Below are 22,013 nucleotides of genomic sequence, written 5' to 3'. Positions count from 1 at the left end.
TATTCTGAGTAGATCATTGTTCAACAGAATTGGGAAACATGTCCCTTGCCCACAAAGTGTTTGCAGTCAAATGGGAGAAAGACATTAAGAAAAATAAATAAATTACAGATTCATATAATAATGTTGATATTTGTTAAACGCTTACTATGTGCAGAGCACTGTTCTAAGTACTGGGGTAGATACAGGGTAATCAGGTTGTCCCACATGAGGCTGAACATATGTAAGTGCTGTGGGGCTGAAGATGGTGTTAATATCAAGTGCTTAAAGGACACAGGTCAAACAGCAAGGGTGATGCGGAAGGGAAAGGAAATTGAAGAGAAGACGGTTTAATTAGGGAAAGCCCCAGAGAAGATGTGATCTTAATAAGCCTTTAAATAATAATAATAATGTAGGTATTTGTTAAGCACTTACTATGTGCCAAGCATGTTCTAAGCGCTGGGGTAGATTCCAGGTATTCAGATTGTCCCCCGTAGGGTGTACAGTCTTCATCCCATTTGACAGATGAGGAAACTGAGGCACTGAAAAGTTAAGTGACTTGCCCAAGGTCACACAATTGACAAGCAGTGGATCCGGGATTCACAACCTCTGACTCCCAAGCCCGGGCTCTTTCCACTGAGCCTCGCTGCTTCTCATGCTTTAAACATGGGGAGAGAAGTGGTCTGTCAGATATAAAAGGAAGGGAAGTTCCAGGCTAGAGGGAGGATGTGGGGAAGAGGTTAACAGTGAGATAGATGAGATTGGTTCACAGTGAGTAAACTGGTGCTACAGGAATGAAATGTGCAATCAGTCAGTCATTTGTATTTATTGAGCACTTACGGTGTGCACAGCACTGTACTAAGCACTTAGGAGAGAACTATATAACAACATAATAGACACTTGTCCTGCCCACAGTGATTTTACAATGTACAGGGGGGACACAGACATTAATATATGTGAATAAAATTACAGATAAGTGCAGTGGGACAAATGGGGGATGATAAAGGAAACAATTCAGGACGATATAGAAGGGAGTGGAAGAAAAGGAAAAGAGGGATTAGTCAGGGCAGGCTTCTTGGAGGAGATGTGCCTTCAATAAGGCTTTGAAGAGTAGGAGAGTAATTGTCTGTTGAATATTATGGGGGAGAGTGCTGGAGGTTAATAGGAATTCAGGCAGGTAAGATGGGGGCAAGATGATTGAGAGCTTCGAGGTGACGGTAAGGAGTTTCTGTTTGATGTAGAGTGAATGGGCAAGCATCAGAGTTTCTTGAGGAATGGAGAACCATGGACTGAATGTTTTTATAGAAAAATGATGCAGGAAGCAGAGTGAAGTATGGACTGGAAGGGGGAGAGACAAGATACTCTAAATTTGTTGTGTGCAGGGCACATGTCTACCATGTACTTTTGTACTTTTCCAAGCACTTAGATAGTGCTCTGCCCATAGTAATTGCACAGTAAATATGATTGATTAATTGATTGAGATAGGGAAGTCAGCAAAGGGGTAGATGCAAGGTGACCTAGTGGCTAGAGCACGACCCTGAGAGTTAGAATGACCTGGGTTCTACTTCTGGTTCCACCCTTTGTCTTCTGTATTATCTTAGGCAAGCCACTTAACTTCTCTCAGTTACCTTATCTGTAAAATTCATTCATTCATTCATTCATTCATTCAATAGTATTTATTGAGTGCTTACTATGTGCAGAACACTGTACTAAGCGCTTGGAATGTACAAATCGGTAACAGAGACAGTCCCTGCCCTTTGACGGGCTTACAGTCTAATCAGGGGATACAGACAAGAACAATAGCAATAAATAGGATCAAGGGAATGAACAGCTCATTAAAACAAGAGCAAATAAATAGAATCAAGGTGATGTACCTCTCATTAACAAAGTAAATAGGGTAATGAAGATATATACAGTTAAGTGGATGAGTACAGTGCTGAGGGGATGGGACGGGAGAGGGGGAGGAGCAGAGGGAAAGGGGGGAGAAGAGGGCTTAGCTGAGGAGAGGTGGGGGGTAGAGGGAGCAGAGGGAAAAGGGGAGCTCAGTCTGGGAAGGCCTCTTGGAGGTGAGCTTTAAGTAGGGTTTTAAAGAGGGGAAGAGAATTAGTTCGGCAGAGGTGAGGAGGGAGGGCATTCCAGGACCATGGGAGGACGGGGCCCAAGGGTCAACGGCAGGATAGGCGAGAACGGGGGACGATGAGGAGGTGGGCGGCAGAGGAGTGGAGCGTGCAGGGTGGGCAGTGGAAAGAGAGAAGGGAGGAGAGGTAGGAGGAGGCAAGGTGATTGAGAGCCTTGAAGCCTAGAGTGAGGAGTTTTTGTTTTTTGCGGAGGTTGATAGGCAACCACTGGAGGTTTTTAAGAAGGGGAGTGACATGCCCAGAGCGTTTCTGCAGGAAGATGAGCGGGGCAGCGGAGTGAAGAATAGACTGGAGCGGGGAGACAGAGGAGGAAGGGAGATCAGAGAGCAGGCTGACACAGTAATCTAGCCGGGATATTACGAGAGCCTGTAACAGTAAGATAGCCATTTGGGTGGAGATGAAAGGGTGGATCTTGGCGATATTATAAAAGTGAGACCGGCAGGTTTTGGTGATGGATCGAATGTGTGGGGTGAACGAGAGAGCCGAGTCAAAGATGACAACGAGGTTGCGGGCCTGTGAGACAGGAAGAATGGTTGTACCATTCACAGTGATAGGGAAGTCAGGAAGGGGACAGGGCTTGGGAGGGAAGATGAGGAGCTCAGTTTTGGCCATGTTGAGTTTTAGGTGGCGGGCAGACGTACAGGTAGAGACGTCTTGGAGGCAGGAGGCGATATGAGCCTGAAGGGAGGGGGAGAGGACAGGGGCAGAGATGTAGATCTGGGTTTCATCTGCATAGAGATGATATGGGGGTTAAGACATTACATCCCCAACTGCCCCTCCACCCCCCCAGCCTAGAAGCAGCCATCCTTTGGGGAGCCCCCACTCCCTCCTTCCCTGTGCTCTGACTAGAGGTAAATGATTTCCCCTGCCCCCTCTGCTTCCCTGGGCAACATTGCCCTTGTTCTCACTGTTACTTTAAGATGCTACCTGCACCTGCACCTACTCACCCCGTCCATGTTGCTTGTTTATCTACTCCCCCAGGAGTTTCCTGTCCTCTGTCCCCCATAACAGCTCCACCCTTCTCCACATCGGCCATCCACAAGGCTCCCTCCACTGCCTCAGAGACATTTGGGCCACGAGCCTCTGGGCTCTCCTTGCCGCTAGCATTTTGATTTTGATTTGATAGACCCATGGACAAGTCAACATTCGACCCTGGGCATCACTCGCTTATTACTAATATTATATTATATCATATATTAGTATATTATTACTATCACATGTTAATTGCAAACTGTTCTCAGTGCTTTCATTTACCTCACTGACTTCATCATGACCTTCCAACCCCCCTCCTCCCATCTGCCCTTCCCAATCCTCATCTTTCTCTTCCCCTCCCCCACCCAGTTCTTTCCCTCATTTTCCACTGCTTCCTCCCCTCCTCCCCACCCACTCCCTAGAATCCCACTTTACCAGCACCAACCTTTATTCCCCTCCCCTTGGGCTCTTCCCTACCGAACCCCTTCTTCCCATCCCCTTCCTTTCCCTCTTGATGATGATGTTGGTATTTGTTAAGCGCTTATTATGTGCAGAGCACTGTTCTAAGCGCTGGGGTATACACAGGGGAATCAGGTTGTCCCACGTGGGGCTCACAGTCTTAATCCCCATTTTACAGATGAGGTAACTGAGGCCCAGAGAAGTTAAGTGACTTGCCCACAGTCACACAGCTGACAAGTGGCAGATCTGGGATTCGAACTCATGACCTCTTACTCCAAAGCCCGTGCTCTTTCCACTGAGCCATGCTGCTTCTCTTGCCCGCCAATGTCCCATCCCAGTTCTTCTGTCCCATCGCCACCCTTCATTCTCCTCTCCCCATCCAGGTCCCTGCCATCTCATTCTCATCTAAGCCCTTCCCTCCCCCATGCTCCCCTCCCCCCGCTCCCCTCCCCCTCTCTCCTCCTCTTCCACAGCTGTTGCCAAGTGTGGCCTATGGAACCCCCATTCCATTATAGGTAAGCTCCCTTTCATTCTTGACCTATTCCTTTCCCGTTCTCTCCTCCTCCACGCCCTTATGGAGATATGGCTCACCCCTGAGGACACGGTCTTTTATGCTGCTCTCTCCATTGGTGGCCTCTACTTCTCCCACTGTCCAAGATACACCAGGAAAAGAGGAGGCATCGGCTTCCTTCTCGCACCCCAATGCTACTGCTGCACTATTCCCCCTCCCCCTTCCCTCTTCTTCCCCTTCTTTGAAGCCGATATCATTTGCCTCTACCACCCCCTTCAGATTGTCGTAGCTGTCATCTACCACCCCTTTGGTCCCACCTCCAACTTCTTTAACCAACCTGACCCCTTTCTCATCTTCCTTCTCTCCTCCCTGCCCACTCTGATCCTCGGAGACTTCAACATCCACATGGATGTACCCAGTGACTCCTCTCCTGCCTGCCTACTATCGCTCCTCGACTCTGCCAACCTCCTGCTCCACCAAACCTCCTCTCTCACACTCCCTCCCCTTGCAAATCTGTATTACTACCCCACAGAGACCTGTGCTGTCTTGACTCATCCATCTCTCCCAAAGCATCACACCCCACCTTGCCTCCCTATCCTCTCTACCCATTCTCGATGGTCAGATTACTGCTGTCAACTCCATCATCTCTACTCAACTCATCTCGCTCTCTCCTCTTTCCCTCTGTTGCTGTTGCTCCACTAACCCGCAGCCCTAGATCTCTGCCTCTGTCCTCCTCCTTTGCTCTTATGCTCGAGCTGCTGAACACTGCTGGAGAAAGTCTAAGCACCAAGCCAATCTTACTCATTTCAAATTTATCCTTTCCTGCCTTAACTCTGCCCTCTCCTTTGCCAGGCAAAACTGTTTTTCTTCCCTCATTGACACGTGTGTCCATCACCCCCAACAATTGTTCCGGGCTTTGAACTCTTTCCTCAAGCCCCCTGTTCCTCCCCCTCCCCCATCACTCACCCCCAACGATCTGGCTACCTACTTCATTAAGAAAATTAACACCATCAGGTCTGAGCTCCCCAAAGTCACCCCTCCCCCTTCTCCATTCCCCTCCCCACTGGGTCCCAACCCTCTCCCCTACTTTCCACTCCTTCCCAGCAGTATCCTCAGCGGATATCTCCTCCCTCCTCACAGGTGCCACCCCCTCCACCTGTGCTTTGGACTCCATTCCCGCTCACCTTATAAAAACTATCACCCCCTTCCCTCCTCCCCTCCTTAACTTCTATCTTTAACCACTCAGTCTCCAACGGCTTCTTCCCCTCTGCCTTTAAACATGCCCATGTCACCTCCATCCTTAAAAAAACCCTCCTTCCCCTTCCAGGATCATCCTATCTCCTTTCTACCCTTCCTTTCCAAACTCCTAGAACAAGTCATCTGTACTCGCCTTGAATTCCTCAACTCCAACTCTCTCCTGGACCCCCTCCAATCTTCTGACCCTTCCATTCCACCAAAACTGCCCTCTGAAAGGTCACCCATGACTTCCTTCTTGCCAAATCCAATGGCTCCTACTCTATCCTAATCCTCCTCAACCTCTCAGCTGCCTTTGACACTGTCAACCATCCCCTTCTCTTCCACACTTTATCTCACTTTGGCTTCATGAACTCCGTCCTCTCCTGGTTCTCCTCTTATCTCTCTGGCCGTTTATTCTCAGGCTCCTTCGCAGACTCCTCCTCCCCCTCCCATCCATTAACCATACGGGTTCCTCAAGGGTCAGTTCTTGGCCCTCTTCTATTCTCCATCTATACGCACTCCCTTGGTGAACTCATTCGCTTCCACGGCTTCAACTCTCTTCTCTATGCAGATGACACCCAAATCTGCATCCCCTCCCCTGTTCTCTCTCCCTCCCTCCAGGCTCATATCCCCTCCTGCCTCCAGGATGTCTCCACCTGGATGTCTGTCTGCCACCTAAAACTCAAAATGTCTAAAACTGAGCTCCTTATCTTCCCTCCCAAAGCCTGTCCTCTCCTTGACTCCCCTGTCACTGCGGATGGCATGACCATCCTTCCCATCTCACAACCCCGCAACCTTGGTGTCATCCTTGACTTTGCTCTCTCATTCACCCCACACATCCAATCCGTCACCAACATCCAATCCATCACCAACACCTGCCGGTCTCACCTTCACAATATCACTAAGATCTGCCCTTTCCTCTCCATCCAAATGGCTATTGTGCTGGTGTAATCTCTCTTAATATCCCGACTGGATTATTGTGTTAGTCTCCACTCTGATCTCCCTTCCTCCTATCTCTCCCCACTCCAGTCTATTCTTCATTCTGCTGTCCGGATCATCTTCCTACAGAAATGCTCTGGGCATGTCACTCCCCTCCTCAAAAACCTCCAGTGGTTGCCTATCAACCTTCGCATGAAATAAAAACTCCTCACTCTTGGCTTCAAAGCGTCCATCACCTTGACTTGTCCTACCTCACCTTCCTTCTCTCTTTCTTCTGCCCACCCCATATACTCCACTCCTGTGCCACTCACCTCCTCATGGTCCCCTGTTCACGCCTGTTCCGCTGTAGACCCCTGGCTTAAGTCCTACCACTGTCCTGGAATGCCCTCCCTCCTCACATCCGCCAAACTCTCTTCCTGTCTTCAAAACTCTACTGAGAGCTCAACTCCTTCAGGAGGGCTTCCCAGACTGAGCCCACCGCATGCTCCCTCCTTTCCCTCCTCCCCCACCATCTTCTCTTCCCCCTTTCCCTCTCCTCAGTACTGTGCTCATTTGTATATATCATTTATTATCCTATTTATTTTGTTAATGAGGTGTATATCTCCTTGATTCTATTTATCTTGATGTTGTTGTTTTGTTCGGTTTTGCTGTTCTGTCTGTCTCCCCCATTTAGGCTGTGAGCCCATCATTGGGCAGGGATTGTGTCTATCTGTTGCTGAACTGTATATTCCCAGCGCTTGGTACAGTGCTCTGCACATTATAAGAGCTCAATAAATATTATTGAATGAATGAATGACAGGGAGTCCCATGTGGCCCATGGACTGTCTCCCATCTGATTACTGCATATCTACCGTCTGTACTTAGCACAGTGCCAGGGCACATAATAAGCTTTTAAAAATACCATAAAAATACCAAATACCATAATAAAAGATGCAGTAGTCAAGATGGGTTATGCTAAGTTCTTGGATCAGTATAGCAGCAGTTTGAATGGGGAGGAAAGGACAAATGATAGCGATGTGAAGGTAGAAAGTGAAAAATTGAAAGATGGAATTGTGAGTTGTATGAAAGAAATGAGTCAAGGTTTGAGAGATTGGGAGGATAGTGTCATTGTCTACAATAATGGGAAAGATTGGAAGGAGAGGGTTGTAGAAAGTTACGGAGTTATGTTTTGAATGTCTAGTATGAGGTTTTGGTGAGATATCCAAGTAGAGATATCTTGAAAGCTGGAGGAAAAGTGGATCTGCACAGAAGGAGAGAGGTCAGGATTAGAGAGGAAAATTTGGAAATCCCCTGAATAAAGATGATAGTTGATGCCATGGGAGCAAATGAGTTCTCCAAGTAAGTTGATGTGGGTGGAGAATAGAAGGGGCCCCGCCACCTCCTTCCCATCCAAACCCTCCTCTCCCCCAGCCCGTCCCTCCCCCCTTGCACCCACAGCTACTTTCAAGTGTGGCCTCTGGAACCCCTGCTCTATTACAGGTAAGCTACCTTTCGCCCATGACCTTTTCCTCTCCCGCTCTCTCCTCCTCCTCGCCCTTTCGGAAACATGGCTCTCTCCCGAATACACGGTCTCCGCCGCCGCTCTCTCCAGCGGAGGCGTCTCCTTCTCCCACTCCCCCAGACTCACCAGTAAGGGAGGAGGCGTCGGCTTCCTCCTCTCGCCCCGTTGCCGCTTCCGCACTATCCCTCCTCCCCCCCCTCTCCTTCCCCTCCTTCGAAGCCCATATCATTCGCCTCTACCACCCCCTCCAGATACTTGTCGCTGTCATCTACCGCCCTCCCGGTCCCACCTCCGACTTCTTAACCACCTTGACCCCTTTCTCACCTTCCTTCTCTCCTTCTCTCTGCCCACTCTGATCCTTGGAGACTTCAACATCCATATGGATGTGCCCGACAACTCCTCTGCCGCCCGCCTGCTATCCCTCCTCGACTCTGCCGACCTCCTCCTCCACCATACCGCGCCCACTCACCGACTCGGTCACACCCTCGATCTTGTCATCTCCTACCGCTGCACTATCTCCTCCCTCACCAACTCTGAAATCCCTCTCTCTGACCATAACCTTCTCACCTGCCTGATCTCTCACACTCCCTCCCCCTGCAAATCTTCGCTACTGCCCCACAGAGACCTCCGCTCTCTCGATCCCATCCGTCTTTCCAAAAGTATCTCTCCTCACCTTGCCGCCCTGTCCTCTCTTCCCACTCTCAATGATCAGGTCTCCGCTCTCAACTCCACCCACTCTACTCATCTCGACTCTCTCGCCCCCCTTTCCCTCCGCCGCTCTCGCTCCACTAACCCACAGCCCTGGATCACCTCCTCCATCCGCCTCCTACGCTCCTATGCTCGAGCTGCCGAGCGCTGCTGGCTAAAGTCCAAGCACTATGTGCCTGATACATAGTAAGGGCTTAAAAAATACCATAATTATTATTATTAAAACTCATAATCAAAAGGAATGGATTATCATCAACAACATGCCCAAAATATTTTGGAAAGACAGACATGCAAATGTATTATCAAGTCAGAAGGAACAGCTGAACCTATGACCTGAGAATCTAACCTGAGCACTTGTGCAATGGAAATTATTAATGTGTTTATGGTTTCTACAACCCGCTTTCCCTCCGCCGCTCTTGCTCCACTAACCCACAGCCCTGGATCACCTCTTCCGTCCGCCTCCTACGCTCCTATGCTCGAGCTGCCGAGCGCTGCTGGCGAAAGTCCAAGCACCAAGCCGACCTCACACACTTCAAATTTATCCTTTCCTGCCTTAACTCTGCCCTCTCCTCCGCCAGGCAAAACTTCTTCTCCTCCCTCATCGACACCCATGCCCGTCACCCCCGCCGATTGTTCCGGACCTTTAACTCTCTCCTTAGGCCCCCTGTTCCTTCTCCTCCCCCATCTCTCACCCCCAATGATCTGGCCACCTATTTCCTCACGAAAATCAACACAATCAGGTCTGAGCTCCCCAAAGTCACCCCTCCGCCTCTCCCCTCCCCCCACCAACCCTCTCCCCTACTTTCCCATCCTTCCCTGCAGTATCCTCAGAGGAGATCTCCTCCCTCCTCGCAAGTGCCACCCCCTCCACCTGCGCCTCGGACCCCATTCCCTCTCACCTTATTAAAACCATCGCCCCTGCCCTCCTCCCTTCCTTAACTTCTGTTTTTAACCACTCAATCTCCAATGGCTCCTTCCCCGCTGCCTTCAAACATGCCCACGTCTCCCCCATCCTAAAAAAACCCGCTCTTGACCCCACTTCCCCCTCCAGTTATTGCCCTATCTCCCTACTACCCTTCCTTTCCAAAATCCTAGAACGAGTCGTCTACAATCGATGCTTAGAATTCCTTAACTCCTATTCTCTCCTAGACCCCCTCCAATCTGGCTTCCATCCACTGCACTCTACCGAGACTACTCTCTCTAAGGTCACCCATGACCTCCTTCTTGCCAAATCCAATGGCTCCTACTCCATTCTAATCCTCCTTGACCTCTCTGCTGCCTTTGACACTGTCGACCAACCCCTCCTCTTCCATACCTTATCTCACCTTGGCTTCACGGACTCCGTCCTCTCCTGGTTCTCCTCTTACCTCTCTGGCCGGTCATTCTCGGTCTCCTTCGCTGGAGCTTCTTCCCCCTCCAATCCTTTAACTGTTGGAGTTCCTCAAGGGTCAGTTCTCGGCCCTCTTCTGTTCTCCATTTACACTCACTCCCTCGGTGAACTCATTCGCTCTTATGGCTTTGACTACCATCTCTACGCAGATGACACGCAGATCTACATCTCCGCCCCGTCCTCTCCCCCTCCCTTCAGGCTCGCATCTCCTCCTGCCTCCGGGACGTCTCCACCTGGATGTCGGCCCGCCACCTAAAACTCAACATGAGCAAGACTGAGCTCCTCATCTTCCCTCCCAAACCCGGTCCTCTCCCAGACTTCTCTATCATCGTGGATGGCACAACCATCCTTCCCGTCTCTCAGGCCCGCAATCTCGGTGTCATCCTTGACTCGTCTCTCTCGTTCACCCCACATATCCTATCCGTTACCAAGACCTGCCGGTTTCACCTATACAATATCGTCAAGATCCTCCCTTTCCTCTCCACCCAAATGGCTACCTTACTGCTACAGGCTCTCGTTATATCCCAGCTAGACTACTGTGTCAGCCTTCTCTCTGACCTCCCTTCCTCCTCTCTCGCCCCGCTCCAGTCTATTCTTCACTCCGCTGCCCGGCTCATCTTCCTGCAGAAACGTTCTGGGCATGTCACTCCCCTTCTTAATAATAATGTTGGTATTTGTTAAGCGCTTACTATGTGCCAAGCACTGTTCTAAGCGCTGGGGTAGACACAGGGGAATCAGGTTGTCCCACTTGGGGCTCACAATCTTAATCCCCATTTTACAGATGAGGTAACTGAGGCACCGAGAAGTTAAGTGACTTGCCCAAAGTCACCCAGCTGACAAGTGGCCGAGCAGGGATTCGAACCCATGACCCCTGACTCCAAAGCCCGTGCTCTTTCCACTGAGCCACGCTGCTTCTCTACAGTCAAGAGCCCCTTGACTCTTCTTAAACAACTCCAGTGGTTGCCTATCAACCTCCGCTCCAAACAAAAACTCCTCACTCTAGGTTTCAAGGCTCTACATCACCTTGCCTCTTCCTACCTCTCCTCCCTTCTGTCTTTCTACCACCCACCCCGCACGCTCCGCTCCTCTGCCGCCCACCTCCTCACTGTCCCTCGGTCTCTCCTATCCTGCCGTCGACCCCTGGGCCACGTCCTCCCACTGTCCTGGAACGCCCTCCCTCCTCACCTCCTCCAAACTGATTCTCTTCCCCTCTTCAAAACCCTACTTAAAACTCACCTTCTCTGAGAGGCCTTCCCAGACTGAGCTCCCTTCTCCCTCTACTCCCTCTACCACCCCCCCTTCACCTCTCCGCAGCTAAACCCTCTTTTCCCCCTTTCCCTCTGCTCCTCCACCTCTCCCTTCCCCTCCCCACAGCACTGTACTTGTCCGCTCAACTGTATATATTTCCATTACCCTATTTATTTTGTTAATGAATTGTACATCGCCTTGATTCTATTTAGTTGCCATTGTTTTTACGAGATGTTCTTCCCCTTGACTGTATTTATTGCCATTGTTCTTGTCTGTCCATCTCCCCCGATTAGACTGTAAGCCCGTCAAATGGCAGGGACTTTCCCTATCTGTTGCTGACCTGTTCATCCCAAGCGCTTAGTACAGTGCTCTGCACATACTAAGCGCTCAATAAATACTATTGAATGAATGAATGAATGAAAAGGGGGCCCAGAACTATGTCTTTTTTATTTTAACCGGTGTTTGTTAAGCACCTAACTGTATGTCAGGCTATATACTAAGTACCAAGTACACGGAAGGGCTTCCAGTCTTAATCTCCACTTTACAGATGATGTACCTCTGGCCCAGGGAAGTTAAGTAACTTGCTTAAGGCCATCAAGTGGACAAGTGTCAGAGCCAGGATTAAATGGTGAAGCTAGAATTAAGACCTAGAGAGACCTCCCCATGTAGGGGGTGGGAGATAGAGGAGACTTTTCCATCACTGTGGACGGCACTACCATCCTTCCCATCTCACAAGCCCGCAACCTTGGTGTCATCCTTGACTGTGCTTTCTCATTCACCCCACACTTCCAATCTGTCACCAAAAGCTGCTGGTCTCACTTTCACAACATTAGCAAGATCTGCCCTTTCCTCTCCACCCAAACTGCTACATTGCTGATACAATCTCTCATAATACCCCAGCTTGATTATTGCATCAGCCTCGTCTCTGATCTCCTGTCCTTCTGTCTCTCACTGCTCCAGTCTATACTTCATTCTGCTACCCAGATTATCTTTCTGGACATGTCACTCCCCTTCTCAAAAACCTCTAGTGGTTGCTTATCATCCTTCGCATGAAAGAAAAACTCCTCACTCTTGGCTTTAAAGCTCTCCATCACCTGGCTCCCTTCTACCTCACCTCCCTTCTCTCCTTCTACAGCTCACCCTGTACCCTCCACTCCTCTGCCACTCACCTCCTCACAGTACCTTGTTCTCGTCTGTCCTATTGTCGTCCCCGGCCCACATCCTACCACTGACCTGGAATGCCTTCCATCCTCACATCCACCAAACTAACTCTTTTCCTCTCTTCAAAGCCCTACTGAGAGCTCACCTCCTCCAGGAGGCCTTTCCCTCTTCCCCGTCCCCTCCACATTCCCCCTACTCCATCCCTCTGCTCTACCCTCTTCCCCTCCCCAGAGAACTTGTGTATAATTGTATATATTATTTATTACTCTATTTATTTTATTAATGATATGTACATATCTAAGATTCTATTTATCTTAATGGTATTGATGCCTGACTACCTGTTTGGTTGTCTATCTCCCCCTTTTCATAATAGTAATAATAATGTTGGTATTTGTTAAGCGCTGACTATGTGCCGAGCACTATTCTAAGTGCTGGGGTAGATACAGGGTAATCATGTTGTCCCATGGTAGGCTGACAGTCTTCATCCCCATTTTACAGATGATGTAACTGAGGCACAGAGAATCTAAGTGACTTGCCCACCGTCACACAGCTGACAAGTGACAGAGTTGGGATTCGAACCCGTGAGCTCTGACTCCCAAGCCCAGGGTCTTTCCACTGAGCCATGCTGCTGTGAGCCCTTTGTTGGGCAGGAATTGTCTATATCTGTTGCCGAATTGTATATGCAAGTGCTTAGTTCAGAGCTCTGCACACAGTAAGCACTCAGTAAATATGATTGAATTGAATGAGTGTATGTCTGTCTGTCTGTATAAATAAATAATAGATATATACATAATTGAGAAGCAGTGTGGCTCAGTGGAAAGAACTCGGGTTTAGGAGTCAGAGGTCATGAGTTCGAATTCCAACTCTGCCACTGGTCACCTGTGTGACTGTGGGCAAGTCACTTAACCTCTCTGTGCCTCAGTTACCTCATCTGTAAAATGGGGATTAAGATTTTGAGCCTCCCATGGGACGTGATTACCCTGTATCTACCCCAGTGCTTAGAACAGTGCTCTGCACATAGTAAGCACTTAACTGTCTCTATGTGTTACTGATTTGTACATTCCAAGCGCTTAGTATAGTGCTCTGCAAATAGTAAGCGCTCAATAAGTACTATTGAATGAATGAACAAATACCAACATTATTATTATTATTATTATAATTGCTGTGGGAATGGGAGGGAGGATGAATGATGGGAGCAAGTTAGTGAAAGACAGAAGGTAATGGAAGAAGAGAGGATGTCTTAGTCAGGTAAGGCTTCTTGGAGGAGATGAGCCTTCAAATAAGGCTTTAGAATTGGGAAAAGTAATTATCTGTCTGATTTGAGGAGGGAGGGCATTCTGGGCCAGTGGTAGGATGTGGGTGAGAGGTTGACAGCGAGATAGATGAGACTTGCCCACAGTCACACAGCTGACAAGTGGCAGAGCCAGGATTCAAACCCATGACCTCTGACTCCAAAGCCCGCGCTCTTTCCACTGAGCCACACTGCTTCTCTAAACTTATAGTCATGTTCCTTATTGGGGCAGTGGAAAGGAAATGTGTCTGTTACACTATTATACTGTAAGTGCATAGTACAGTGCTCTGCACACAGTAACCACTCAGTAAATGCAGTTGAATGAATACACTCGCAAGTGATTAGCACAGTGCTGTTCACACAGTAAGCACTCAATAAGGTACAGTGAGAAGGTTAGCATTAGAGGAAAGAAGTATATCCCGACTGGATTATTGCAGAAGAGTGGTGAGGTGATGTAGGTGGGGGCAAAGTGATTGAGTGCCTTAAAGCCAATGGAGAGGAGTTTTTGTGTGTTGTGGAGTTAGATGGGCCACCACTGGAGTTTCTTGAATAGAGAAACATAGTCTAAATGTTTTTGTAGAAGAATGAACCAGGCAGCAGAGTGAAGTGCTGGGGCAGAGGGGCAGGGTCAGAAGGGCAGGGACAGAGGGGCAGGGTCAGAGGGGCAGGAGGAGATCCAGGAAAATAATGCATAAATAAAAGTCTTAATAGTGTTTCAGTGTTTCAACCTGGACAAGAAGAAAGTTGATGGACTGGACTGAAGGCAATGGTTTTATAAGACCCATTCCAGGATTTTAAATAAGAATGGGAACAGGGAGTTGGAGACTTTTTTAGAATGGTGAGGTGTGGACATATTTGAAAGCATAGGGAAGGGAGCCAGCAGATACCAAAATGTAGAAAAGGAAGGATGGAGACATACTTTTAGGAGATGAAAGAAAAGGGTCAGAGATTCAAGTATAGAAGATAATTGTAAAGACCTAGTGGGAGCCCACCCTTTGCAAAACAACTGGGAAACAGGGGAAAGGCGAAGAGGTAGTTAAAAATGTAAAGATACATAAAGGAATGTGAGCAGTTGAAGAACCTTAGTCTTACTGCTTCAAAATTGAAAATGTGCATATAATGGAATGGTTATAGTTCTTCTTTCTTTCTTCTCTTGTCTTATAATGTGGGTATTTGTTAAGCGCTACTATGTGCAGAGCACTGTTCTAAGCACTGGGTTAGACACAGGGGAATCAGGTTGTCCCAATTGGGGCTCACAGTCTTCATCCCCATTTTACAGATGAGGTAACTGAGGCACAGAGAAGTGAATAATGTTGGTATTTGTTAAGCGCTTACTATGTGCCGAGCACTGTTCTAAGCACTGGGGTAGACATAGGGGAATCAGGTTGTCCCATGTGGGGCTCACAGTCTTGATCCCCATTTTACAGATGAGGGAACTGAGGCACAGAGAAGTTAAGTGACTTGCCCACAGTCACACAGCTGACAAATGGCAGAGCTGGGATTCGAACTCGTGAGCCCTGACTCCAAAGCCCATGCTCTTTCCACTGAGCCACGCTGAAGTGACTCAGTGAAGTGAAGTGAAGTGAAGTGACTTGCCCACAGTCACAAAGCTGACAAGTGGCAGAGCCAGGATTCAAACCCATGACCTCTGACTCCAAAGCCCGCGCTCTTTCCACTGAGCCACACTGCTTCTCTAAACTTATAGTCATGTTCCTTATTGGGGCAGTGGAAAGGAAATATGTCTGTTACTCTGTTGTACTGTAAGTGCATAGTACAGTGCTCTGCACACAGTAACCACTCAGTAAATGCAGTTGAATGAATACACTCACAAGTGATTAGCACAGTGCTATTCACACAGTAAGCACTCAATAAATATGACTGATTGACTGACTTACTGCAGGAGTGGGAAGCATTGTGGCCTAGTGGATAAAACGTACACCTGGGAGCCAGAGCACCTGGGTTCTAATCCTTCCTGCACCACTTAGTAAACTTAATACAGGACTGTGCTGTGTGATTTTGGGCAAGTCACATAATTTCTCTGTGCCTCATTTTCCTCAACTGCAAAATGGGGACTCAGTACCTGTTCTCTCTCCTCCTTAGACTATGAGCCCCATAAGAGGCAGGGATCTAACCAATCTGACTACCCCAGTGCTTAGAATAGTATTTGCCACATAGTAAGTGCTTATCAAATACCACAAAAAAGAGTGAATAGGTGGGAGTGTTGCAGTTCATTGCAGCAGAGTAAAATATGGATTGGAGTGGGGACAAACAGGAGGCAAGGGGGTCAGCAAGGAAGCTGATATAGTAATCAAGAGGGGCTCTGACAAGTGATTACCCAAAGATCACAGCAACCTGCCTGTGTATTATTTACATATGTTTATTCCTGTATTGTGCTCTACCAGGTGTTTAGTACAGTGCTCTGCACATATTAAGTATTTAATAAATACAATTAATCACAGTAAGTATTCAAAAAACACGATTGATTGATTAGGTTAATGATCAATTCTGTTAGAAATTCTGATAAATAGTGCCAATGCAAAACTTGGAGAAATACGATGACTAACATTTAGGAATGCACCTTCTAGTTTCCTTTACTTTTCCAACTTTCTCTATAGAAATTTGGTCATTGATTAATTATCTAAATCTGTATTTGTCTGCTGGTATTTGCTAGTCCCTACTGGTAGTCTATTGTATAATTTTCAGTGTTAATGAATACCACTTTCTAACTGGTTGCTGTATGAGGTTTGTTTAAAAAAGGAGCCCTTTAAAGTCCAGTAAATGCCCCTATATATTCATTTATGGGATTTTGTAAAAAAACAATTTTGTGTTAACTATATTGGTCAGTAAGATCCAGACCATAAAATATGTGTGACATCACACTTGCTAAAGTGATATGCAATCTTACAGTACCATTTTTCAGTCCCCTTTTTGTTGAAGTCAGATAAATAAGTGTTTCTGCATGGGATTCGGACCTCCTCATCTCAACTGATGTAGAATAAAGTTCTCCCAATTGTGTGAGAACTCTTAATGTTGCAAGAAGTCATTAGACCAGGTAGCTGAAAGTAATTATAACGGATTTAAAAATGTGTAGTACCATGTTACTAGATGGGACTAAACAGCTTAAAACTACACAACCCAGAATGAAAAAGATAAATGGACATCCTTTGACCCTTCCATCTTTCCCAGCAGAATCCTAACTTAAAATGGGATTCCCAAATCTACATTTCCAGTCCTGAATTCTCTTCTTCCCTGCAATCTCGCAATGCCTCCTGCCTTCAGGTCATATCTATTTGGATGTCCTGCTATTCCCTCAAATTAGACATGTTCAAAACTGAACTCCTTATCTTTCCATTCAAACACTGTCCTCCACCTGTCTTTCCCACCACTGTAAACAACACCTCTTTCCTCCCTACCTCAAAAAAACCTGAACTTGATGTTATCTTTGACTCATCTCTCTCATTTCATCCACGTATTAAATGTCACCAAATCCCATCAATTGAACTGTTACTCATTGCTAAAATAAGCCCTTTTCTCTCTAGCCAAAGTACTAAATCTATCTCACCTTGACTATGCATCTATTAATTCATTCATTTCTAAGAAAGAAGGCCTCTTGGAGTTGTGCCTTCAATAAGGCTAGGAAGCAGAGGAGAGTAATTGTCAGTTGGATATGAAGAGGGAAGTGTTCCAGGCCAGAGAAAGGATGTAGATGAGAGGTCAGTGGCAAGAAAGATAAGACTGAGGAAAAGTGAGAAGGTTAGCATTAATGGAATGAACTGTGCAGACTGGATTTTAGTAGGAGAGTAGTGAGGTGAGGTAGAAGGGAGTAAGGTTTCTGTTTGATGCAGAAGTGGATGGTTGCCCATTTATTGAAGAGTGGGGAAACATGTCATGATCATTTTTGGGGAGAAATAATCCAGGCAGCAGAGTTGAATATGGACTGGAGTGGGGAGAGACAGGAAGTTTGGAGGTCAGTAAGGAGGAGAGATAGGATAAATAATTGGACTCATTCATTCATTCAATCGCATTTATTGAGCACTTACTGAGTGCAGAGCACTGTACTAAGCACTTGGAAAGTACAATTTGGCAACAGGTAGTGACAATTTACCCAACAGTGGGCTCAAATCTAGAAGGGGGAGACAGATAACAAAACAAGTAGTCTGGCATCAATATCATCAAGATTAATAGAATTATAGATATATACACATCATTAATCAAATAAATAGAACAATAAATATGTACATTTAGAGGGTAGAGCAGAAGGAGGTAGGAGGGGCAATTGGGAGGGGAGGAGGAGCTGAGAAGGGGGCTAAGTCTAGGAAGGCCTTCAGGAGGAGGTGAGCTCTCAGTGGGACTTTGAAAGGGGGCAAAGAACTAGTTTGGTAGATGTGAGGAGGAAAGGCATTCCAATCCAGAGGTAGGACGTGGGCCCGGGCTCAACAGCAAGACAGGCAAGAACGAGGCCCAGTGAGGTTAGTGGTGGGAGAGGAGTGTAGTTTGTGGGTTGGACTGTAGAAGGAGAGAAGGGAGATAGGAGAGGGCAAGGTGATAGACAGCTTTGAAGCCAATAGGGAAGAGTTTTTGATTCATGAAGCAACCATCGGAGATTTTTGAGGAGGATGATGACATGCCCAGAGCATTTCCATAGAAAGATAATCTGGGCAATAGAATGAAGTATAGCCTGAAGCAGGGAGAGACAGGAGGTTGGGAGATCAGATTAATGTGTTAGCAGTTTGGATAGAAAGGAAAAGGTGGATTTTAATGATGTTGTGAAGGATATAATGATGGATTTAATGATGGATTAATATGTGGGTTGAAAGAGAGAGAGAAGTCAATGATAATGCCAAGGTTATGGCCTTGTGAGAAAGGAAGAATGGTGCTGCAGGATGATGGTGGTGTATACAGTGATGGGAAAGTCAGGGATAGGAAAGGGTTTGGAAGGGAAAATAAAGAATTCTTTTTCAGACATGTTATTTTTGAGGTAACAGGAGTACATCCAAGTCATCCTCTTGAAGGCAGGGGGAAATGCAAGACTGCAGAGAGGGAGAGAGATCAGGGCTGGAGGTGTAGATTTTGTATCATCTGGCAGTCGAAGCTGTGTGAGAGATTGAGTTCTGGGAGTGGGTGTAGATGGAGAACAGAAGGGGACCCAGAATTGAGCCTTGAGGGCCACCTACAGTTAGAGGGTAGGAGACAGAGGAGCAGTCCACAAAAGAGACTGAAAATGAGCAGCCAGAGAGGAAGAGAACCAAGAGAGGACAGTATCAGTGAAGCCAAGGCTGGGTAATATTTCCAGAATATGGGGTGGTCGACAGTGTTGAAGGCAACTGAGAAGTAAAGGAGGATTAGGATGGAGGAGAGGCCATTGGATTTGGCAAGAAGATCAATGTGACCTTAGAAGGCGATTTCTGTGTAGTAAAGCCTCTACCCTACCTTTCCCACTCAACAAATTTGACATAAACTGCAACTCATCATCTCTAGCCACTGCACAATTTCTACTCTCACCAACTGTAAATTTCCTCTAACTGACCAGTCTCCTCACTTGCCCTCTCTCCCCCATCTTCCTCTTTGTAAATCTGTCCTGGTCCCCTACAGAGACTTCCAATCTTTTGACCCCATCCAATTTTCGCAACTTATCATGCCCCATTTAGGTAAGACTTTTGGAGGGGATCAGGAGAGAACTGCAGGAGAGGAAGTAGAGGCAGGAGGTGTAGTAACTCATTCAAGGAGTTTGGAGAGAAAAGGCAGAAGGAAGATGGGGTGATAACTGAAGAGAGCAGGGAAGGAGACAGGTCAGGGCTGGAGATGATTTGGAAATCATCTGAATGAAGATAGTGTCATCTGCATCAAAAACCTCAAGAAGAAAGTGAGAAAATTGAGATTTTTTTTCAAATTTTGGTACCAAAGAATAAAATCAGTAATTAATTTTAATGGATGCCAGTTCATCCAGTCCAGTCAAAATATTTAAGTAATGATAATTCAGTGGTGAGGAAAACTTAGTCTCAAGTCAACACTGGTTCAGTTGGCTAATTTCATTAAAAACTTTCATTCTTTGCTTTCATTTCATGTTTTAAGAGAACTTGATTTACTGAATTTTAATTTATAAGTATGATTTATTGATTGAGGAAGGATCATGCTATAATCTGATTTTGCTTTCCTCTTCCTAATTTTAGGATGCAAAAAAGGAAAATAGTAAAGCCCCAAAACCACTTAAAATAACTAAAGACCATCAGGTAAGGTCTAAGAAAAACTCTGAAAGTAAAGGTGTCTCCAGAGACCTTGAACAGGAACAAAAACCTTCAGTTGATTTGTCCAGCAAACATATTGAGAGGAAACTGCTCAAGGAAAAAAAGATGCCTCCTAAACTGGAGTCAAAACTGACTGTCAGAGAAATCCTATTCAAGAACCAGTATCCAAGTCTACCACCAGAGCCCAAGTCTTTCAATAAAGGACCTTTCCAGATGGAATCATCAAAGCCTAGTTCCAGAAAGCAAAAAAGTAGTTCCAAAGAAAAAAACAATGACCAAAGGATCTCTCTCCACATTACTTCTAGTTTATATCCAGAGAATAAGTTAGTTAATAAAAAGATGAATACAAAAGTGGAGAAAGGAAAATATAAAAATGAAGCTAAAGAGAGTAAAAAACCCATGGAACCAGAATTCAATTCCGAAGATGAGTCATCTTTCAAGTCAGAGGTAAGAGTTTTTTTCTCTCCATGTTCATGTGATCATTAACATTTCTAGCCACTTGCAAAGAACTTGAATGGCTAGATTTGTCAGATCTTCCTGAAATTCTGGGGAAGGATCGAAAAGGATGCAATCAAATGCGAAGAGGAGAGGAGCCAAATGGAAACCATTCTTGTTAAAACCCAAAATACCAAGTTCCTTTTCCATTTCTGGGGGTAAGATTTCCATCCTTAATTTGATATCAGTACAGTAATACTCTCTTAAATGCAGTATAATTTTTCATATGTAAAAGATTAGGCCGAGGCAGTTATTTTTAACAGAATTTAATAAAATGTTTCTTGTATTTCAGTAGTGTGTAGTACAGTAGTATGTCCTTTATCATAATTCTGTGTGGTATTTGTTAAGTGCTTACAGTGTGTCAGCCACTGTACTAAGTGTTGGGGTAGACACAAACTAATTAGGTTGGACAGAATCCCTGTCCCATATAAGCCTCTCAGTCTTAATCCCCACAGTCTTAATCTTTTTCTTAATATGGAGGAGCAGGAAATAGAACCCAAGTCCTTCTGACTCCAAGACCTGTGATTTATCCACCACGGACAGTACTTCTTCTTGCTGTTTAACATTCTCGATCAGTTAGTCAATTAGTTGAACACTTGCCATATGCCTAGTGTTCCACTAAGCTCTTGGGAGGGTATAAGAAGAAGAAGAAGCAGTGTGGTTCAGTGGAAAGAGCACGGGCTTGGGAGTCAGAGGTCTTGAGTTGAGTTGAGGTCTTGACCAGCTCTGCCACTTGTCAGCTGTGTGACTCTGGGCAAGTCACTTAACTTCTCTGTGATTCAGTTACCTCATATGTCAAATGGGGATTAACTAAGCCTCACGTGGGACAACCTGATTACCCTGTATCTACCCCAGCACTTAGAACAGTGCTCTGCACATAGTAAGTGCTTAACAAATACCAAAATTATTATTATTATTATTATTGTAATAGAACAAAATTGGTAGACACATTCCTTGCCTACAAGTGGGCTTTGGAGCCTAGACAGGAAGACGGACATAGATATAAATAAATTACAAATATGTCATAAGTGCTGTAGAGCTGACAGTAAGGTGACTAAAGAGTGCAAATCCAAGTCCAAGGGTATTGTAGAAGGGAGAGAGAGTAGAGGAAATGAAGGCTTAGTTTTGGGAAAGCTTCTTGGAGATGTGGTTTTAATAAGACTTGAAGGTCAGAGAGTGATAATTCTGTCAAATCTATTCTAATTAAATAGTGTTATTTCTGCCCATCACTTGTGTAATTTTTTACAAAAGTTTTCCCATACACCCTAGCATGGCTATTTCAATATAAAGGAACAGTTTTATGCCAACTGTCCCATCTTTTCCTGCAGTATCTCAAGAGTAAATCTATTGTTTCCTCTCAAAATCCACCCCTACTTTCAGCATGTCATCTCCTTCCATTGCACCTTATCGAAGTGCTTGCCCCATCTCTTCTTCCGTCCTTAACCACGATCTTCAATTGTTCGCTCTCCAGTGGCTTTTTCCCCACTGTTTTTAAACATGCTATGTTTCTCATCCTTAAAAAATCCTCCCTTGACCCCACAGATCCTTCCATTTAACCTCTTTCTTCCCCCACTTCTACATCCACTTCCTCCACTTTCTCTTCTACAATTCTATCCTTAACCCCCTTTTATTCTAGCTTCTGTCTCTTCACTTCACAGAAACTGTGCTCTCAAAGAACGTCAATGATCTCCTTCTTGCCAGATGTAGTGGACCCTATTCCATCTTGATTCTCCTCAACTTTCA

At 46.1% G+C, this 22,013-nt stretch overlaps 1 protein-coding gene across 3 annotated transcripts in view; it reads left to right on the top strand.

Annotated features, from left to right (window-relative positions):
- The window catches only part of LOC114808748 (protein ENL-like), a 104,629-nt gene that overhangs the window by 40,747 nt on the left and 41,869 nt on the right, over positions 1-22,013 (top strand). For all 3 annotated transcript variants that reach the window (XM_029056577.2, XM_029056574.2, XM_029056575.2), the window contains one exon: positions 19,701-20,222. In XM_029056577.2, the coding sequence (XP_028912410.1) occupies positions 19,701-20,222 (522 nt within the window). The remainder of the gene's footprint in view (positions 1-19,700; positions 20,223-22,013) is intronic.

Source organism: Ornithorhynchus anatinus, chromosome Y5, assembly GCF_004115215.2.
Source record: "Ornithorhynchus anatinus isolate Pmale09 chromosome Y5, mOrnAna1.pri.v4, whole genome shotgun sequence".
Lineage (NCBI taxonomy): Eukaryota > Metazoa > Chordata > Mammalia > Monotremata > Ornithorhynchidae > Ornithorhynchus > Ornithorhynchus anatinus.
The sequence above is the reverse complement of the archived record's forward strand: the minus strand, read 5'-3'. Positions and strand labels throughout refer to the sequence as shown.